Source organism: Salminus brasiliensis, chromosome 16 (genome assembly GCF_030463535.1).
Source record: "Salminus brasiliensis chromosome 16, fSalBra1.hap2, whole genome shotgun sequence".
Lineage (NCBI taxonomy): Eukaryota > Metazoa > Chordata > Actinopteri > Characiformes > Bryconidae > Salminus > Salminus brasiliensis.
The window spans coordinates 19489701-19512077 of NC_132893.1; the positions used below are offsets into that span (position 1 = coordinate 19489701).

General features: G+C 38.6%; 1 protein-coding gene across 1 annotated transcript in view; it reads right to left on the reverse strand.

The window, feature by feature from the left end:
* frem2a (FRAS1 related extracellular matrix 2a) overlaps positions 1–22377 on the reverse strand; it is a 99835-nt gene that overhangs the window by 55676 nt on the left and 21782 nt on the right. Inside the window, exons 3-4 of the mRNA XM_072658071.1 lie at positions 17730–17876; positions 7286–7516 (exon numbers count right to left, since the gene is read on the reverse strand). Of these exons, the coding sequence (XP_072514172.1) occupies positions 7286–7516; positions 17730–17876 (378 nt within the window). The remainder of the gene's footprint in view (positions 1–7285; positions 7517–17729; positions 17877–22377) is intronic.

Below are 22377 nucleotides of genomic sequence, written 5' to 3' on the forward strand. Positions count from 1 at the left end.
CATATGCACCATTTCTAACTTTCACTGAAAGCCAAAGAGTTTGCATGCATGACTGGATTCGAGCTGGCACGATACCAATGGCCGTTTTCCACTGTGGGGCTGAGCGGTTCTGAGCACGGACAGGTGCATCTTATTTAGTTTTTTTTTTTTTTGTGCTGCTTTCACACATTTAGCTTGTAATGTATCTCTGCAAGGCTTTCATTCACAGCCTTCATTCACACTCTCTAGCCACAGCAGTAAAGCATAGCTTTTGGTGGAACAGTGTGGCTGAGGAGACCTGAGGAGACACGTGTGTGCCGAGTGATTCAAGAGACTGCAGTGTCAGCTCTTTTTAAACTCCACTGCAGTTAGGAGGTCGCAGTCAAATATTTATTGTGTGCCCACAGATAGGTCAGCTAAACCATCATGTCTTATTCATGCTGTTTGGAAAGTTATGATTTTATTGTGAATGAACGTTTTCATTTATTTCGAGACTACAGACAGCAACGGCACTGTGAAACAGCAATTCTCCAGCATTACAAATAATGTTCTGAGGTTTTGGCCTTGCTTGAAAACACTCTCTCTTATGGGTTAGATCTTCCTTTTTCCGGGCGATGGTAACACATTTGCTGCTAATTATTTTTCATTTGTTTTTGATTAGAGTTGTTTACATCATAGATGTAAAAAATAAAAAGAAAAAAAAAAGATAATTTGAGCACAACGACCTTCTCCCAGTTCTCTGTACCAAAATGAATTCTGCCTTTATCTCTCTTAGATGTGACTCTGATGCGTCTGTGTTGCAGTGTGTATTATTCCATCTGCAGTCGCGCACAGGAAAACTGTTCCATTTTAATTGACCCGTCCATGCCCCACTCGCAAATGCGTTCGTTCTTAGCAACTGTTGCTAGATTGAACAAGCTTTATAGGACTTTAAAATGCTACACTAAGGAACTCAACCGAGCTCATCAAAATGATGACCTGAATAGATTTGCCTCAATGTTAATGCTAGCTTCATTCCAACATTATATGTTGAGAGTTCATGTGCCAGGACTCTGAACTGAAAGAATCAGAGTAGAAATTCTAAATTCATGATAATATATATATATATATATATATATATATATATATATATATATATATATATATATATATATAAAAACGGTTACAGTTCCGGGCTATTGATGACAGGGTTGTGGGTTCGATACCCGGGCTCGGCAAGCTGCCACTGTTGGGCCCTTGAGCAAGGCCCTTCACCCTCTCTGCTCTCTCTGTGGGTGTGTGTGTGTTCAATGCTCCTAGTTCACTAGTGTGTGTGTGTGTGTGTGTGTGTGTTCACTACCACAGATGGGTAAAATGCGGAGGACATTTCGCTGTACACAGTACAGTGGCAAATATGTGCACCTTTAGTATATCCAATGTCTTTTACAGGACTTTAAATCAGGGCTGCTCAATCCCAGTCCTGGAGATCTACCACCCTGAAGGGTTCAGACACAACACAGCTGACTCTAATGTTCAGTTGTTCCTGAAGGCCTTCAATATCTGGATCAGGTGTGTTAGATTCTGGGTGGAGTTAAACTCTGCAGGGTGGTAGATCTCCAGGACGAGGATTGAGCTTTAAATGTACATATTTCATTCAGAACAATAATGTTTTTTTGCTAAAGGGGACATACTATGCTCACTATGCTCACTATACTCACTTTTTTAGTACTTGTGCAGAGTGTATCTCGATTGCCTACTAACCCATAAACTTTCAAATAAGGCAACCTAGTAAGTGTGTTTTTGTGGGCTGCCCATGTCTGCAATTGTGTGATTTTTACACATCGTTTAGATTTTGCTCTCTTCCTACAACAGAGGGCAAGACCACCCCCTCCTCATTTGAGCATCTTCACTCATGACTTGAAGGTGGATCGTCATTTAAAAAAACAGGCACTCAAACTTTTAAACAGGGCCTTTTAGACATGGTAAAAGGGTGCTGTTGGTGCTGGACCCTCGAGGCTTTTCAAGACCACAAGGAAGTGGTTTAACATGTGAAAAAGGGCAGTGGTGGCTCAGCGGTTAGAGCGCTGGGCTATCCCGGGCTCGGCAAGCTGCCACTGTTGGGCCCTTTACCCTCTCTGCTCCCTGTGCGCTGGAGTTGGCTGCCCACTGCTCTGGGTGTGTGTGTACTCACTGGCCCTAGTTCACTAGTGAGTGTGTGTGTGTTCACTACCACAGATGGGTTAAATGCGCAGGACACATTTCGCTGTATAGTGTACACTTTAATATGTTACCTTAGCTCAGCACTAATGTACAATTAGAACTGCTATTGGGATGATAGTAATAATGATTATAGGGATGATATATGTTTCGATATTCATGGTTTGAACTGTATTTTGTAATAGTTAATGTTTGCTATTGTCATTAATGTATTATTTGAAGTTCAGTCAACTCAACTTTTTAAGTGCGCTTCAGATGCTTTGAAGATACCTTATCTTTAAATAAAATGTAATTAAATATCTACTAAATATGCCTTTAATTTAAGAGCAAACAGATTTTCTATAACAGTATGAAACCCATATCTGTAACTGTAAACTTAATTAATCACAAATACATAGTGTGTTAGAAAAATGTTGAAAATCTATAGATAATTTGTGGAGGTGCATGTCCTAAATGTGTGTTCTGTTTTTTTTTTAATATATTTTCTTTACAAAAACTACACGTTATTAGACTGAATTATGATGTAATTATTATTTATTTATTATATATACAATGCTACAATTTAAAACCCTTTCTATCGTGTATTTAAAATATGCTCTACATGTTCCTGGCTCAAATGAAATTGCACAGTAAGGTTAAACACACAGGGAGTATACAGTAGACTTGGACAAGTAGACTTTAGCAGAGGTTATATTCTTCACCCTCATATGTACCCTGTTTTCCCGCTCTTAGTACAGCGAGTCTTATTCCTAAGTCGCAGTGAATAAATCTGGTAGTAATGTAGCATGCTTGTTACACCGAAAACCTCTTAGCTCTGAATGCTGGCTGTGCATGACGTTTGTGGTTTGTCATAAAGCTTGGAGGCTAAATGTCACCATTCGGCAGCAAGTGGGTCAGACAGGTCTTCCCAAGCCAGAGATGGAAAAACCTGGGTCTGTCTCTCGTTAAAATATTAATGCAGGCAGACAGAAGTTCTTCTTCTTAGAGGAAAAATGGGGTGAGGAGCACAGTAGACTGCCACTAAGAGTAAAACTGTAAAACAGTATCCTTATTGAGAAGTAGATTTAATAAAAATAAAAATATATTTGTAATATTTGTTATGTTATTTTGCCAATTTTATAATTAAAGGAGAAAACAGGAAAAAGAAAAATCTGCTGAAAATAAGCTAATGGAATAATCAGCTGAAACTCAATTAGTTACCTTTTACTTTACAGTTAATTTAGTCAAACTGGGTTTATTTAGTTTAACTGGTCTAAATATGTCTTTTGTTCATATATGCCAGTTTGGATGGGCCAGATCAAATAGCAAATTTTCTTGATTTCTGAAACAAGAAAAACAACCTGTCAATGTTAATGCATGTTTTTTTTCTAAATTGATAAAAAAACAGAAAAAGTAAAACAGTAATTGTTGAACGTGCAGAATTGTATATATTCTTCCAGCTGAAAAGCCTGAAATTGTATCTAACTCATTAGTCCTTAATTGACTTGTGATGACAAATCCAGAGTGTAACAAATGCCTTTACCCTAGGCAACTGAGGAGCTGAGAATCTGAAAAAGAAGCTAATTGATGCCTACAAAGCAAGGGAGGGATATAAAAAAACTCTGGCAATTTCCACTGCCTGAAATGTCATTAAGAAATGACAGTAAAAGAAAACTATGGAAATCGAGGCAAGATCTGGAAGTCCAAGAAAACTCTAAAATAGAACTGCTCATTTGCTGTTCAGAAAGCAGAAGCACAGTATGACAGCAAAGGATATGTAGAAAGATTTAGCTGGCACAGGAGTTGTGGTGCACCATTCTATTGTGCAGCATTGCTGTATAAACAGTATATACATGGAAGGTAGGAAAAAAGTGGGAAAAACATTAAGAAAAGCCACACACACATTTTGGAAATAAGTGATGTGGATTCATGAAATAAAAACCGAAATACTTACACATGAAACAATCTACTTTTTTAGATTTCTTCATTTTAAAGTTAATCAAACAGAAAGTAACTGAGCATTGACAAGGGTTCAACCCCCTCTGTAAAATAGAGGGGGCTCTGTTTATTAGCACAGGTAACCATAGATTGAATCATAGGACGTACAACTTGCACTAAACCAATCAAACAAGAAGCTCAACTAACATCACAAGTGCTTTCTCCACATTCAACACTAAATGCCACTTTTAATGACGTCTGCAGCTACAGAATTATTCAACCGTCTTGAATAATGACAAGCGTCTTTAGAGCTTAGTACCATTTGCTGTTACTACCAGCTGCAAACCTGACGTGATGCACAGCCAGACACCAGCTACTGGCAGCGTTCCTGAGGAATCCTAGCCCATTCCTCATGGGGAGTGGCCTCTGGTTCACTAATATTCTTGGGTTTGCTGCTGCAACCGCCTAATCCAAAAATTCCACCAAAGATTTTCTAGCTAGGGTACAAGTCAGGTGACTGTGATGGCCACTCCAGAATCTTTGACTGCAACTGTACTTTCTTTTATCCCAAAACTGTGTAGCTGTGTAATTTGGCCAGGGGAGCTCAAATGGTTTGCACACAACTGTGTGTGGTATTGTATTTTGGAAGTCCTGATGATACCCCTGATTAACTTAATGCGAGAGTAATGCGATCTAATTCATCACAATAACGATGACATGCCGCTGCACAACCCTTACTGCCACGTACATACAAGCATTAAATGGGTAATTAATGGTGAGCATGCCGCAGTGCTGGACTGTGCAGAACGGTCGAGCATCTCCCTTCTTCTTCATTCCCGCCATTAAAGAAAACAGACACGTTAAGCCTCCCTCAGGAGCCCAACCTCAGGAAAACAAACCCCACCATAACACTGGTAATTAGCTCACAGGGGAAGCCAGGGAGGTTTTTTTTTATATGGAGAAACAAGTTTGAGGTAAGAAAGAATGAGCGTTGCTCAGATGGAAAGCTATGGCTGTGTTTGGCGAGATAGATCGAAATTATAATTACCAAGGGACCCCGCAAAGCCAATAAAGGGAAATACGCACACGCTGTGAAATAAAAATAAGCCCGTGGTTATTCGTAGCCTACAAATCTGAGTTTGCTTATGAAACTGAGAACGTGCTGCAGATTCCCATGGTAGCAAACAAAGGGAGCAAAGAAGAGGCTAAAGAAGCTAAAGTCCACAACTTGCGGCCTTGTGCGCGACAGGGAAAAGCAATTTAAAAGAGCTGGCCTGGTGTGAGCCAGAGCTGAAGGCATATCAAAAATCTTCTGAAGACAAAGTTTCTTGATTAACGGGATATTCAACGCTTCGGTGCTTAATTACAAATCAGCGCTGTCTATAATTAGTTCTGCAGTTCTGCGCCTGTAGTCAAAGTGTGGTGTGTGTGCTTTCCAGGAGTGCTCTTCTAAAATTTTTAATCAAAACTGTTTGAGGAGAAAATGTTTAATTTCACAGGTAACTATTCCCTCCTATTCACTAGAAACCCACCACTTGTGGACTGCAAATTACCACTACGGATGAGACATACCTTAAAGCCTAAACGCTGTGTGGTGGATAGAAGCTCAAAAGAGAGCCAGCTTGGGTGCGGGGGAAGGTAAGAGATGTTAATAAGGGCCAGGAGGGACAATAAAGTGCTTAGATAATTGGGGTCTAGCTGAAGAAAGAAAAAAAATGTATCCTCAGAATGAGGCCTAATGTCAGCGTTTGTGCTCTGCAGCAACAGAGAGAGGTCTCAGATCCATGCAGCCAACCTCAAAAGGAATGCCACTTCCCCCTGATCATTTGCGCAGTAACACTGCGAGACCCTAGGATTCGAGAGCTTGAACTGACGGTTTGATCATTTTGATTTGAACAGGCTACCCTTCTTTAAGTGGCTGACATCTTACATGGTTGATTAGAAATGTGAAAGAGAAAATAGCTTTCTTTTATAGCTTACTTTTAACTGTGTAGTGGTGCTCTGAGGCCAATTATTTCAGTAGGACTCTTGTGTCAGAGAGAAGTCTCTAATTCTTAAGTTTTGCACTTGCTTTACTGTTTTCATGGTGGTAGTGTCCTGTTTTAGTTTGAAGTCATGCTAAATTAACAAGACAAATTCAGTTCGATGTAACAAAAACAGTGGCTCATTGGCTGTTTCAAGAATTTAACCCTCAGAATGTAGACGTTTTGTTATACTATTTGTTTTACTATTTACATTTGCATTCTGTATTAAGAGATCTGGGACTGGATTCACAAAAGTGTCTTTATACTTAAGAATAAATATCAAATAAACCATAAGATAAGATTTGTTTTTTTTCCCTAACTTTTTCCTAACTCATAATAGTCTCTTGGATATTTTATTACCTTACGATAGCCTGACACTTGCCTCTGAATTTGTTCCAAAGTTGATAAGAAAACGAATGAAATGTCAAAAATTTAGTTTTTTTTTTCATTCATAAGAAACGAGATTGCAAATATAACAATCTATTGACGCACATCCTAATACATATCTCCTCTTCCACTAAAAACACAATCAAAATGTTTGAAACTGTGGCAGCTTGAAACTGTGGCAGCATTATGACTTGCCTGTCCATTTTCGTTCACTGATCCACCCAAAATGACTGCTCAAATGAATGTATAAAAAATACCAATTCCCACATAACGCTGAATTAACACACTAAATTGGTTTCATATTCAAAATATTTAGTTTAGCCACTAACCATAACTAGGTATATTATAAAGTTACATAAATACAATAATAACTACAAAGATTCATCTGGCTTGGGATAGCCAGTTAAATCTGAAGGCATAAATGTCACAGTAATAGAAACAAATCACAACCTTAATAATGTTATCTTGAACATTACTTCTTTCCAGTGCAGAATTTAACATGTTCAGAGTTTTGTATATTTATCTTTTAAAAGTTCATGGTTATTATCTTGCCAGCAGCAGCAGTTCGGAAATTCAAAGTTTGTACTGAATCTAAAATATAGAATCTACATTTTTAAAATCATTTCTTCACTTTCATTAAGCTACAATTACTATGACTTTATTGTTGTCACCAATAACTATGACTTGTAAGGGTGAACCCAGTCAATAAGTAAAAATTCATTCAAAAAAACATCCCCAGAATGGAAAAAAAGGATAGATTGAGTTTATTAGTTTTGTCTTACCATCTCCCGGGTCCACAATCTCCACTGTAGCCACTGCTGGCGACTCCAAAACCCCCATGACCGGCTCAGACAGAACAATGTTGAAGGTTTCAGACTGTTCATATTTCCCGTCGGACAAGATCTTGACCCGCCACGTGGCCGTAGTCTGGCCTGGATTGAACTGCACCTGCTTCTGAAATGTCCCCCGGAAGTCTTTCTCCTTCTCTGCACTGCCGTCTAGAGTGCTGATTCCTTAAAAAAAAACAAAAAAAAACATGGATTGGAAGAAAGTAAAGGAGTTTTGCTACAATATACTCCAATTTAGCTCACGCTGTGGGAGAGATTACATTGATTTTTCTTCACTTAGTACTTCCCAAGCCCTGGGAGCATCCATCACTTGCAGAAGCAAGTGAATTACTACATTTAAGCTGAAGAATTAGGCTATATTTCCCCGTGGTGAAAAAGCTATTTATATACAGGAACAACTGCTACTGTGCTATCTACGTATTACAACACTTTTTGTTTATTAGGTACATGCTTAAAAGTTTGCAGACTCCTGTTTATCTAGCGTTTCTCCTGAAATCACATGAGGTGTGAGGATTAGATTGTATTCAGCCTCAAAAGCATTAGTAGGGTCAGATACTGATGTTGGATTATTTGTACTGCCTCACAGAAGCCACTCCAGTTCCTACCAAAGGTACTGGATTGGGCTGCATCTCCTGAGAGGTTTCACACCCCCCTGGACGACATTTGCAATTGGACAGCGTGACCATAGACTAATGTGTTCAGCCGCTCCACAGTATTTCACTCCACCAAGGTTATGAAGGCTGTCTGCCTGTGTCAGCAATTAGTGCAAGCTAGATGGGTTCTATATATTAAACTGAAAAAGGTTATTTGACAACAGCAGAACCCATTATTTAAAAGAGTTTATATAGAACCTACAAATCCACCAACCCAAAGAACTCTTTAACCAGGCAAGGAACCATTAATGCACCCAAATGGTTCTTTGAGGTGAGATAATTCCTCATAACTCTTGAACAGTATATAAAGTTACATTAATACAATAATAACCACAAAGATTCATCTGGCTTGGGATAGCCAGTTAAATCTGAAGGCATGAATGTCATAGTAATAGAAATCACAACCATAATAATTTTATCTCGAACATTACTTCTTTCGAATGCAAAACAAGTATGGATTCTTTTTTTTCCAGAGTTTTGTATATTTATCTTTGAAATGTTCATGCTTTATGTTCATGGTTATTATCTTGCCAGCAGCAGTTCAGAAATTCAAGGTTTGTACTGGATCTAAAATATAGAATCGACATTCTTTACTTTTATTAAAAGCTGCACTTGGAAAATACTGAACATAAAATTATAATGACTTTATTGTTGTCAGCAATAACTATGACTTGTCAATAAGTAAATATTCAGTCAAAAAACAGCCCCAGAAAGGAAAAAAGGGATAGATTGAGTTCATTATTTTTGTCTTATGTAGTATTACACTTTGCTGTATCATATGGATGTCATTCCCGATCATCTCAGCAGTGGAGGAACCCGTAGGCTGCATAATGTGAGAGAAGCTAGATGCAAATAAGCACTGAAATAAGGAAAGTAAATAAATAAGGAAGTCTGAACATGGAAGCTCCTCGCTAAGCGGTCACCCATGGGTTTAGTCTCTCTCGCAGCAGGAAGACCTGTGGTGCACCTTCTTGAATGTGTTTGATCAGAATCACATCAAGCGCAGTGGCTGGCAGGGTCCCTTCTGCCAGCGCATCCCCAACAGCTGGATGGAATTAAATCGCTTCAGGCTTCAGGATTAAAGCAGGACCGCCGGCCCGGAGTGCACCATCGACAGCGCATCATACTGAGCGCTGTCAAAATTAGACACCTATTATCTAACAACTCCATATGAGAAAATGTAGGCGTACCAGGGATGCACCATAATGTGAGCTAATTAAAATGAAATTGGCCGACTGGAAATGTGACTTGCGCGCACAGCCGGAAAAAAACAAACTGTTTTATGCCTGTCTCGTGTTATTGGTAATATATTCGGAGGCTCTGTTGACGGCCCGTTGCCTTATTACAATCTGCCCCCACGGTAGTTTGGACATGCTGGAAATAATAAAATGTAAACTGTGAAAAGTAGAACATGTTTGATATATATTCAAAGTGTTTTTGAGGTTTGAACTGATGTAAAATATTGCTTTTGAGCAGCTGAACTAAAATTCTAATGTAAGTTTAACTGAAGAACCATTTTCTCAGCTTTCTGACTTCAATCCTGTTCTTAAGGACTATTTCAAAGAACTGCCGTACTGCCTTTATAGTATAGAGGGTCACTGTGGCCTTATTATTGATTGGTTTCATTACAGGAACAAAGTGTAAAGTACATTGCTTTGAAATCGCTTCTGGCAAACAGGTAGACACACCTATCTGCTTAGTTTTTGACAGTAACTCCTTAAAACACATATGGACCGCTGGTGGGCCGAAACTTCTATTACCATAGAATAGCCCCACCAGTTTGTACAGTCCCTGCATAAAAAGTATTTATTTGAGTTGAATAAATCCAGAGGATTTGCTTGTAACCACATGATTTGACCTTTTTTTTAGTGCTGAATAGATGAACTATTTTTTACTATTTTTACAGTGTAGACCAGTAATCTTCACCCCTCTTTCTGGAGAGCTACCCCTCAGCAGGTTTCAACTCCAGCCCAAATCTAACACACCCCATTCAGCCTATCAAATACTTGTGAATGCGGTAATTAGTTGGATCAGGTTGATGGATTAGAGTTGTCTCCAAAGTCTGCGGGAGAAGGGTTGGAGATTGAAGATTAAATGACAGGAATAGCTATTTTATTCTTTAGCACTAAAGGGGGGATGGAAAACAACACAGTGTTTGTGTAGTACTATTAGGACAGGATTAGTTCTGCATGGAGAGTTTTTGGGTAAAGTAATTATTACAGTCTGAGTCATTGCCATGTCAGTCATTTTTCAGCTTAGGCTCTCCTACTTCAGTAAAGATTCCGGTGCCTTTTGCCAGCAGAAAGCCCAAGTGTATAAATAACTAAATACCATAATCCTGTTTGAATGCCCTGTCTGTAAATACTTTCGCATCTAATTCGATCTGATTCGGTTTGATTACAATGGGCTGCGATACGATGATAAAACTACTGTTGATGCTGTCAGCCCCTCGGTATCGCGTCCTCCAGGTCGACCAGGTTTGGTCGGCCTAGCCGTTTATGGTTCAGCGGCTGGTTCACCAGCTCTCTCCCCCCAGTTTTGTGTAGTCTCTGCGTGGTTCATGCTTGTCCTTAGTTTTCCCTTTAGTGTCCCCAGGCACTGCCTGGAGGGGTGTTTTGTGTTTCCGTTCACCCTATCCAGCTCACCCAGCTCAGCTCCCAGAACCAGAGGTCTGCATCGAGCGGCACCAATGAATCAAATTTAATTTAATATAAAATGAATAATAAAAATAATAATTTTCTGCAGCAAAGATAACCGTTGGCTGTTATTTCCCAGGCTAATGACACACTGCACTTACTAAACGTAGCTATTTCTACTATTATATCTACTGATTTCTGTATACTCATAGCCTGAACTCCCAGTGCTGCGGTTTAAGTTACTTTTATACTCTATGAACTAACCAAGCCGAAAATGCAAAATATTTTATAGCGTTTGTGACTCGAACTGCTGCTGTGGAAAAAATAACACATCAACAAAGGTATGATCAAAATCAGTCAGTTGGTTTCATTAATTTGATTTAAAAGAATAATAAGCGCAAACCTAAACAGCTCTCTTTCAGAAAGAATCAAAAAGTGGCCAACCTGCACTAAAAATAAAGGTGCCTTAATAGGTTCATTGAGTGATGCCATCGAGGAACCTCTATAGAGAGCCTTGTTTGTAATAGAAGTGTGAAGGAGTGCAAGTGTAAGGAAATGTTTTTGTAAGGAAAACTCTAAAGAACCTTCACTCGATGAAAAGGTACTTCACCAATATAAAGGTTCTTCACACATTCAAGCATCACTTGAAAAACCAATTGAAGCTCCTACTGTATTACAAGTTTGACCTTTTTTCTTGACATTTCTAAAGTTAAGTGCCCAATGTAATTACATTTCTGAGAGTATTACAATTATTATTGACATATTACTATAATATTAAGTGATACAAATGACTTTGAAAGGGGAATGGATTTTCTACTTGTGTGTATGGAACTTCCTAACTTCTTTGGTGTGACAGCAAATCTGTAAATCAAATAGCAGTCTCCATCATTTCTAGACTCTTTCCTTTTCTGTGTTGACTGGTCATAAACATTACGTATAGCTGTGTGGTAAAAGTACATTACTCCACCTCCCTCAGTAAAACTAATCCCATCCAAAGCCTGAATGACAGTTCAGCAAGAACTAAGTCCACATCTAGCTTACTCTAGCTAGCTGAAGTCTGCTGATCTAGCAGCGGCTCCCTTAGGCCGTATGATTATAGTCATGAGCTCACAAATGCCGCAAACTGCTCCCAGATCAGCATTCTTACTCTGGGAGGTTAGATAAATATGCTCCTTGATCAGAATTCTGCCTTCATTTGAATATAGTCTCCAGGCAGTACAAAAAGAAGAAGAAGAAGTAGAAAAAAATATTCATTTCAAATTCAGCATCCACTACGGCCTCTGTGTGCCCCTAACATTGGAGAAAATACATGCTATGTGTAGGGAAAGAATCTTCAAAGAAGAAAGCCTTGAGATATGGAGAGCAAAGAAGGCAGAGGGGAGAGAAAGAGCGAAAGAATAGCTTCACTTTCAATTCCATCTCTCTAGCAGCAGGGGGTCTCTTCCCTGCCATAACAAGAGAGCATGTGGAGCGGAGGGGAGAGGAAGAGGAGAAAAGAGGAAGGCCGCAGGAGAGCGGGGGGGGGGGGGGGGGGGGGGAGTGCAGAGGGACAGAGGTGAGAGGCTGGAGCTTCACAGAAGTGGCCAGCTGAGATAAGAGCGTATCCTTTCCTCAGCTTCTGTCTGAGACACACAGGCTCCTCTCTAAGTGCGGCTCAGAGTAGAGGTACGGCTCCAGCTGTGAGGTGCAGCATAAGTGGATCTTTGGCCAATGCTTAAATGTGTAGTAGGGGAGCACAGATGTTTTATGTACGCTCCTAAAAAAGGGGTTCTTAAGGGTGTTTTGGTAAAGACATTAGTTCTACGCAGGACCATGACCATGACCATTAAAAACCTGTTAAATGCTGGATCACTGTAATGATTTGTTTGGGTATCTCTTGTGTGTGTTCTGCTGTACAGCAATCCGGAGGTGCAACCCTTTCTGGCCTTGAGTGGTCCAGCCAGGGCTAATCACAGCCAGGGCCCAGAGAGAGTGCAACTGGCCTGGCTCTCTCCAGGGTGGGTAGATGGCCTTTTCTTGCCAGCACTAGCGTTTGCTGGCCTGTGCATCAGAGCCGGGTACACGGCACTTCCCTCAGAGCGTGTTGGTTGCACATGCCCTGGAGGAGGCGTGCGTTGGCCGTTACCCTCCCCGTGACTGGAGCACTGCATGTGATGGAGTAGATTATGTATGGGTTGGGTAATTGGCGATCCAAATTGTGGAGAAAAATCAATGCAAATGTTTGAAATGATTTCCTGACCTGCAGAGAAACATGGCTGCACATGGGACAGCATCTACGCTATTCTATAGTACTGATTCAATTATCTACTGATAGATTTGGCTATTAGTCAAGTAATACAGATTTTAAAAGAAGGCTAATCAATAAAAATAACCAAAACTTTGTATATACATATATATTTAATATGAGAATTTTACTTTTAGCAGTGAGTTCTTAGATTTAATATCAGCTAATTATCTCTACACATACACTTTTCTCTCCAGCTAAAATGTTAAATAAAAATGTGAGTAGATTAGTAACACCTTAGCTGGTTTGCCAATATCACAGAGGAGTTTAGCAAAAGGTTTAGATTACAAACTTTTCTATATACAAATTTCAAAATTATGAAAATGAACTTCTGAACTCACCAAGTGCTACCATGGGTTACAAAAGAAAGCTTATTTCGCCATATATTACCATATATATTCCATATATGTTCAAATACAATTAAATGACACTTTTAATTGTAGGTTAATTGTTGATTTTGGGTAGTAAATTAAATGACTGACCCGAATGTGACTCCTGGTTCCTTCACTATCTCTGAAATCTGAGTTGCTAAGTTTCAGTACGGAGCACTATTTCACACCACGCTGTAGATATTTTGAAAAATCGGTGGATTCCCTCTTTAAAGTATGTATTTTCATCATGCAGCACATATTATGTCTAAAGGCTGACTAAGTTGTTCATTTGCATAATGAGTTGATCGATTAAAGTCAAGCCTAAATTAGTCTCTAGCTCCCTAAAGAGAGGCAGACCTCATTTCTTTTCCTCCATCTCCATTAGTCTGACCAGTCATTCTTTACCCGCCACATTCTCTCTCTTTTTTCTCAGTTAATCGCTGCTTTCCTCTTTTTTATCCTTTGTTCGTTCTCTTTTCATCTGCAGTTCTCTGCAATATTTCAACTCTCTCTCTCTCTCTCTCTCTCTCTCTCTCTCTCTCTCTCTCTCTCTCTCTCTCTCTCTCTCTCTCTCTCTCTCTCTCTCTCTCTCTCTCTCTCTCTCTCTCTCTCTCTCTCTCTCTCTCTCTCTCTCTCTCTCTCTCTCTCTCTCTCGTTCTCTATCTCCAAGATATCGGCGCTCCATCCAATACGTTTGGGTCGAGCTGGAGTGGTGTTTGTAATTTAGAACGAATGCTAATGATCTTGTGTATCGATGCAATCAATCCACACAGCAATGTACCATTATGTAATAATAATCTGCCCCATTTGTGTTTTACATATCGCTGCTGTCAGACAAAAAACTTGTATCTCTAAAATGGGGCAAATTCACAGCAGTAGAAAGTCAGAGAGTCATTTAGGAGCATTTCTATTGGTCCATTTATGCCACTGACATTATGTTAAGAACAACTGCCAGATTCAAATTATGTCAAAAAGTGAAAAACACCAAAAATGGAGACAGCGACAGCAACGATATGTGGTAAATTAATATGTTCAGGGCTCAGGGCATCACTAGCTAAGCTACTGCTACTGCACACTGAATTAACATCAGTAGACGGGCAGACTCTAGTAGTTAGATGGTATTAGCAAGTTCAATTTGAGAAGCTGGCGTTTACCCCATTGATCCATGAATATGACCAGTTTGACTCAGTCACACTGATAAACAAGCTAAACCATCAAACTCATATTAAATCATATGTTGTGTTGGTAAGGAACTAAGCTCCTCAACCAGCTTGCTTACCAGCAGAGTATATCTTCTGCTGGATGAGCAGCTTTTTAACCACCTTAACCAGCAGCCATGGAGCTTTGCCTTCTTAGCTTTCTTTAATAAGGCCTACAAATTGACCTGCACTCTGCACTGCTTGACATGACCATACTGAATGTGGTTTTTACCTCCTTTAATACTTTCGTGGTCCATCTTGAAGAAAAACGACAAATCACATAGTGATATGACTGCTATAGCCCCTCTTCCTTCGGTGTAGCTTACTGAACTAAAGCACAGCAACATTAGATTTCCTGTAGCAATATTAGTATTACGCTACTTAAAGAACATTGTAATTCAGAGAATCAGTACAGAAGAAAAATGTACACAGGACAAAACGTATAGGGTTCTGCACATATTCATTTTTCACAGAATGTAATAAAAAAAAAACATTCATTTTTTCCCCACTGAAAATGTAACTTTCATAAAAGCATAAAAGATCCAACTCCCTTACTTAACAGCTGAAAAGATGCCCTTATTGCACAGCATTTACGAAATGCTTATCGAGATGTTGTTTTGAATACTATAGGAAGCTATAGAAAGATTTCTACATTAAAGAATGTAATTAAAAATGGCAGACGGAGAAGATGAAAACAATCTTGAATACCAAGAAAACATTTGGAGATACATTCACCTATGCTGGTAACATACAATATCACAACACCTGTGTAACAGTTAAGAAACTGCAATCGTGAGTAATGGTGCATGTTCCACTTGCATAATCTTCATGAAAACGCCACGAAGAAAACCTTACCTGTGCATAAAGAACCAAAATATATCTCAAAAACCACCAAGGACTACTTGAAGAGACACATACTGCAACTTTTGGAATGGCTCTCAAAGTCACTTGACCAAAATCTTATTGGAGAGTTAAGAAATGTTATAATTATGAATAGACTTTAAACAAGCTGAACATACAAGACAACCTAGGAGTATCTCAGAACTAGAGGCTATTCTTCTGCAAAGAATAGTGGGAAAACATTCCAACTACAAGAACTGAAAGAATTTGATATGGCTACAAAAAGTGTTTGCAAGCAGCAGGGGGTGTTACTTTTGTCTTTTTGTAAAAGTTACATGGAATACTTTAAGTTTTACTTATAATGTTATGACGGTGCATTCGATTTTTGCTAAAACTATTCGTGTTTATGTTTGATTAGCTACAGAGGCTGTGATTGTTATTTTTAACTTAGGTCTTAAGTCTTTTGGCCACCCAAACCTTTGCATGACTGTAAACATCCTTTATAATATTGTACGGTAAGTGCAAGTTTTCCAACAAAGTCAAAACATATTTCCCATAGTGCTGCCACGATTATTCGTTGTAGTCAATGCCGTCGATGCTGAAAACGTGTCAACATCAATATTTTAAGCAGACATATTGTCATAACATTTCATGACTTTAGCTTTTTAGGTCTTTAACTGTATCAGTTCAAATAACTCCATGACGTCAGTCGTTTCTGGCTCCAGTCTGGTCGGATTCATTCAAAGCTAGCTACAGTTTTAAAGAACATCTGGGGCTGAACATCCGGAGTCCGACACGGTTGTGAAATACGTTTGAATAGTTTCCAAAGACCCAAGGCATCGAAAGTCTGAGAGAATCCGGAATTAGCACGAAACTAAACGGTGGTTTGTACACTGGGCAAAGTTTCAAAGGCATATCGCAGCAGTACTCGTGGGACACACAAGCACCTGAATGAAAAAAAAACCCACACAGGCGCTACAGTAGACGATGGACCGCCAGAAACGGCAAAATCACTGTCTAACACTGTTGTATAACAGTTGTCTATTCATGTTTAAGGCTTTTTCACAACTAGTGCAGATGCAGACGCACCTTACTTTGTTCGCCACCAACACTGGTGACCGCACACATTTGTCCCATAGTTGTTCAGACAACTGCTTTTTCCCCACACAGTCCAAACGACTAACAAAGGGAACTGACCCTAGTGTTTATATGTACAGAAATTTCAGCATTGCATACATAAGTTATATAAGAAGTTACAAGGAGGTCATCATATCTTAAGAGAATACATTTTATTTGATATTTTTATAAAGGTATGTGAATTCTATTGTTTGATGACCCAGAAGACTTTATTGCTTCATGTTATTAAAAAACAGACCTCAATGTAAACAACCAATGCTTATACACAGTCAAACACCATGGAGCTGGTTGCTGTTGCCAGGGAGTGTGTTTGAGCGCTTTGGGCTTGCCTGGATATAAACCATGTGGAGTTCTACTCTCTATTCGGCCATTATATTAAGCACATTTCTTTGTGTAAGGAATGGCATAAATACAGTAGATCACAGTAGAATGGCATAAATACAGTAGACCCACTGCAGTGCTGACTATTATACTGAAGTTCTTGTTGCTACAGTAATATGTTAACATGTAAAGCTTTATTTACAGTTTTGTAAAAACTTTTGGAGGAAAAAAATCCAAGATTACTTTAGTCAAAATAATCCATAGATGAATTAATAGATTAATAATAGAAAAATAGTTAGTAAAAGCCCTATTCACATGGCAATGTACCAAAACAAGCACATTTCTACACAGACCTGAATCAAACCACACCACAGCGTGAATCAAACCTTTTAGCAAAATGAATATGAACCTCACATGGTCTTTGGTTGGTGGCATGCAATGCAAGATAAGCGCACACACACACACACACACACACACACACACACACACACACACACACACAGGCACAAAGACACATACACACTCACACAATCATTCTGTCTGTTCTACAGATGCCTGAGAGTGCAAGCTTTCATCTCTGCCCCTGAGACCCACAAAGCAGCCAAAAAAAAAGCACTTCGAAAACATCTTAAACAGTGGATAAAAACCACTGCCGATAAGCTGAAGCAATAACAGCTCACACAGCAACCACAGACTCTATTGAATGACAATGATTTAAGAATTGAAATTCATATATGCTGTGCTTAAGCTGCTGATTGGAGCATTTGCATGGCCTTTCATTTGGGCTTACGCAGTCAGCTCTGTGAAGCTCCACGCAGCGTGGCACGTTTAACATAAAATGTCCATGAAAAATACAGAAGGTGACTGGTGTTATGGCTCAGGCTGGCAGCTGCATGTTAAGCAAGCAGAGAAACAGATACAGCCACTGTGTACTCACCTACGAAAGAGGTCTCTCCCAGGTAGCCTCTGCGTCGCAGCACCACCTCGAGCTGCCCGGCCAGCTCGTCTACTACATAGCTCTGCTTCTGCAGAGAGATCCAGGCCCAGTCCAAGTGGAACTGCTGACCCTTCAGCTTATTGCCTCCTGCGCAGCAAAAAAAATCATACACACATGTATTTATGCATATGTCATTAATCAATGTATATATTTATGCATATGTTCTTTGTTTATATACCTAATACTTAAATACACAGGTAATAATTGAAACACTTTATTTAGAGTGGCCTGTTGAAGATGATTAATAAACTTTTATTAGTAATCAGTAAAGCTTCAACAACTTTAACAGGACTGCGGTCAACTTGAGTGTGACATCATTCCCAGCTCTGACATCAACATAGCATAATATCTAAGGTCATAAGGTTATACTTACTGCTCTGATAAACAGTTATCAAAAATGTTCTTGACCAGATTATTCCAGATTATCTACAAATGATCAAATTATTATAATTTTAGAGTTAGGATTATGACCAGGTTTAGGTTTAGACCCAGGGTGAGCATTCGATATAGGTTTTGGTTAAGGTTATAAAAAATAGCCATATTTATATTTAAGATAAAGTTAGGGTGAGGTTTAAGGCTTCTGAAATGTAGGGTGGATTTTATGAGATATTTAGTTGAATGCAAGTTACAGGTAAGTAAAGCACTAAAAAAGCATCTAAGGCCTATTCTCCAAATAATGTTTATTGACTTTTTCCCACTGTACTGTAAAAAAGGCATTGCTGTGTAGGATTATTAGTGGAAGGTGTAGTTAGATACAACAATGAATGTCAATGTATATAAATGTTTACATTCATGGCATTTAGCTGATGCTCTTATCCAGAGCGACCTACAAGGTTACTCGTATTACAAGGGCCAACCTAGTGTTAGGAGTCTTGTCCAAGGACTCTTATTGGTGTAGCACAGCATAGTCACCCAGACTGGGAATCGAACCCCAGTCTCCCACATGGTGTGGTAACTCACTGGCAGGTAGTAGTGGTGTTAACTGTTGCGCCACACCAACCACATGTATATATTCAAATATTTTCATTCACAGAAAGTCGGGAAAGGTGCCAAAGACTAGCTGGACCTTTTCAAAGCAAACACAAGCTTGAGTGATGACCGTCTGAAAAAAGCACCCACCATTGCTGATCTTCTACATGCAAACACTGAAACATGACTCAAACTGAATCACAGAAACACACACACACTCATTCATGTTTCAAAAATCCATATGTGTGCAGAGATAAGCCAATGCAGCTTCAGCCCTGCTCATTTCTCATGCATGCAAATCTTCCACTGTGTGGCCGACTGCAATTTCACTTCACTCCCTGGTTTGATTGAAGTAAATCCTTAAATTGAGCACATATGCATTAGACATCATGCTTTTCTTACTTTGTTGGTTTGCTAGATCATTGAGCTTCGCCAAATGCTCTTAAAACTAAAGGTGCCTTCAAGCCTTCCTCTTAAAAGAAGCCCTAAGAAGCTTTCAATGAATGGTTCTTTAAAACAATCAACTAAAAGGTTGTTTGGGACCAGACGTGTTTCTCCAAATACAAATTTTTGGAGCATTTCCATCTCTCCAAAGAACCATTTTTTGAGAATTTTAAAGCTTCAGGGCTTCACGCTGACTTCAAAGATCTTGGTGTATCCAAAACTCTCCACTACCACACGGCAGATCTAACTTTGTGCAAGCAAGAGCATGCTTGCATGTGAGCCATGTGAGCAAACTCTAGATCAGAACAAAAAAGAGGTACATTTTTGGACAGAAATTCAACTCCACTGGTTCAAAGACTCGCATACGATCAAGAGATTCACAGAAGGTTGAATCGAGTTGTTTGGAATCAAGACTAATCACATACAGCATCAAAAAGCAGTGTGTGCCGCAAAAAATTGCCTGTAGCTATTTAATTTCCTTTGATGGATGTGACTCACAAAGACCTGAGGCTACTCCTCTCCTGAGGATAACACCAGAAGGCGATCCTACCATGTTCAATCATACTACACATTTACACTTAAATCAGATGTGTCCAGCATCCACAACATTAACACGAGATGTTATGGTGTTACAAGGGAATCTGTGTCAGCAGCAGGGCAGCAACTTGATGGAGAGTCTGTAATTTTATCTACTGTGCACAAGGCCAACGGATGCTCCTCCTGAAAAACAACTTTCCCCCTTAATCACTAGGGCTATTGTTTCTCTGAATGCACTTCAGAGAATCCCAGACGTCTGACCAGAAAATGCAGATTTCCAAATCAATTTCAAATGTAAATAAATTTGTGTCATTTATTATGTCAATGTACAGAGCCTTTGGTTAAATGTGTCTTATTTCTTCCATCGAAGCTCTTATGTATACCCGATCTACATATCAGAGTTTTTTACATAAACTTGTATAGTTCTTGCCAAATTCTGAAATTCACTTAAATTGTGTGACCACTACTGTACAATCTTTAGTACTTAAGTACTAGAACAGAAAACACGTTTACTGTCTTTTGTTCTGTCAATAGCTATTTGAAATACAAGGCTGTTAGACAGATTAAAAATCCAATAAGATATACCAATAATTAGGAAGAGTATACCATGTAACCATGTACCACTTTAAATAGGAACCAATGGGAAGCTGTTTATTACTAATATGAATACATGTTTGACACACTGTAGACTAAACATCTAGCATGCAAATTCAAAACTACAAAAATTACACCAGCAGAAAATGTTTTAGCAAAGCGTTTTAAAGGGGCTTTAAATTGATAGATGTATTTAAAACTTTTCTGCATAACTAAATAATTAAAATGTAAAATAAAATAAAATAAAATAGTTTTGTAGTAGATTGGCATAAAATGTTCCATTACAGAAAAAATTAGAGGCATCTAAAGAGTTTAGGGTCTCTATATTACACCCCATAAAAGTGTAATAAATACACTACCTGATGCGTAAAAAAAAAATGTTTTTACAATGATTTGTAAAAAGGTTTTGGTCAAATCTTTTTATTTTTTTTATTTATTAAGTTGATATATGTAAAGTAACATTTTTGTGACATCACAAAAACAATGGATTAAAACAGTTCCCATATAAACTGCATTAACTGTATAATATATATATATATATATATATATATATATATATATATATATATATATATATATATATATATATATAATAAAGCTGCTAATATTTACACACTATGTGACACTCATTCCTTTCATAGAAGAGCAGAAAATCAGTTTGTCCTGATATGAGTCCTTTATGAAATATACAGCCTGAATGTGCAATCAGTAATATGATTTTAAAGTTACTTAAAAAGTAGTATGAAGACATTGTAGTTACTTCTGGATTCCATCTCATCTAGCTGGTTTATTTAGTTTCATAACCCTAAAATTCAGTGTAGAATAAGATGGCATTGTATTAATCAGTACAACAAAGGGGTCTCCATTATATCAGAATCACAACTGTATTTTTTTTATTTGTTTTATGTTTTTTTGTTTTGTTCTATTAAATCTTGTTTCATTAGAGTTAAGACTACATGTTTTTTTTATCTTCTCCTATATCTTATAGTCTTGGTACAATTACAATTGATGTACAATCTTTCCTACAACAGTGATAACAGACTCTTCCTTTTGCCTCAGGAAGAGATAAAATGGTGAGTATATATTATCTGCTCTTTGGCAGGCCGAAGCAATCCTTAGCTGTCTGTCAGAGTATTGACAGATGCTCGATACACACCCGATCTTTATCTGCACCCAGTGGACAATCGAGTGAAGCTCTTTTAGCAGAAGTTTCAGATGATTTTATTCAAGGAATAAGCCATCTGACTCTAACTCTGGCTAAACTGAGAAAAAAGGAGCTCAGTCACAGAAGTTACACTGTTAGCATCCCAAAGGCAGTACCAGACACGCCAACAAAGCAGCTTTTGAAGAAAACAAGAAAAACAATTAGTGCATGCCCCTATGTAGCTACAGTAAACTCACACACTTTGCAACTCACACACTATGCACTGATAGAACTTTACATCTGGGGTATGTGTTAAAAACAGAGTGATCCCAAGAAATAATTCATCTAATCTGATTCCAGTCTACCACAAAGAAGCAGCCTTGATGCCAGAGTGAGTGGATAACTTCAGACAGACTGTCAAATAAAGCTAAACCTCGGGGGAAGCTTAAAAAACTCTCAAACTGATTTGCAAGTTTGCCTGAGACTTGCAATGCCTGTTCTGCCAAAATGGGAGGATTTTCCCTATTAATCTCCACTTCTTTGGAAACAATACAACCTTTTTATACAGCTGAATAGAATTCTTTTCCATTTTCAGGCCTCTTCCTAAAACAAAAAGATAACACCATGGACAAAGTTTGATTTTGTAATAATGCAAACATAATGTCTTCTTTTTTACAATGCGCTCTCAAACAACATCTACCCTATATTCAAAATCAGATTTGATCATGGGCATATTAACACATCTTTTTAATAATGACACCTTAATCCAGGGACGAGGAACTCTGAAAGCCCGGATTCCTGCACAGTGTTGAGCTTTTTTGCCAGGTTTAGTAAGAGGGTTTTTAAAAAAACAGAACTGTGGCAACAGTTTTACTTACAAAACCCTTCCTAATAAAAATA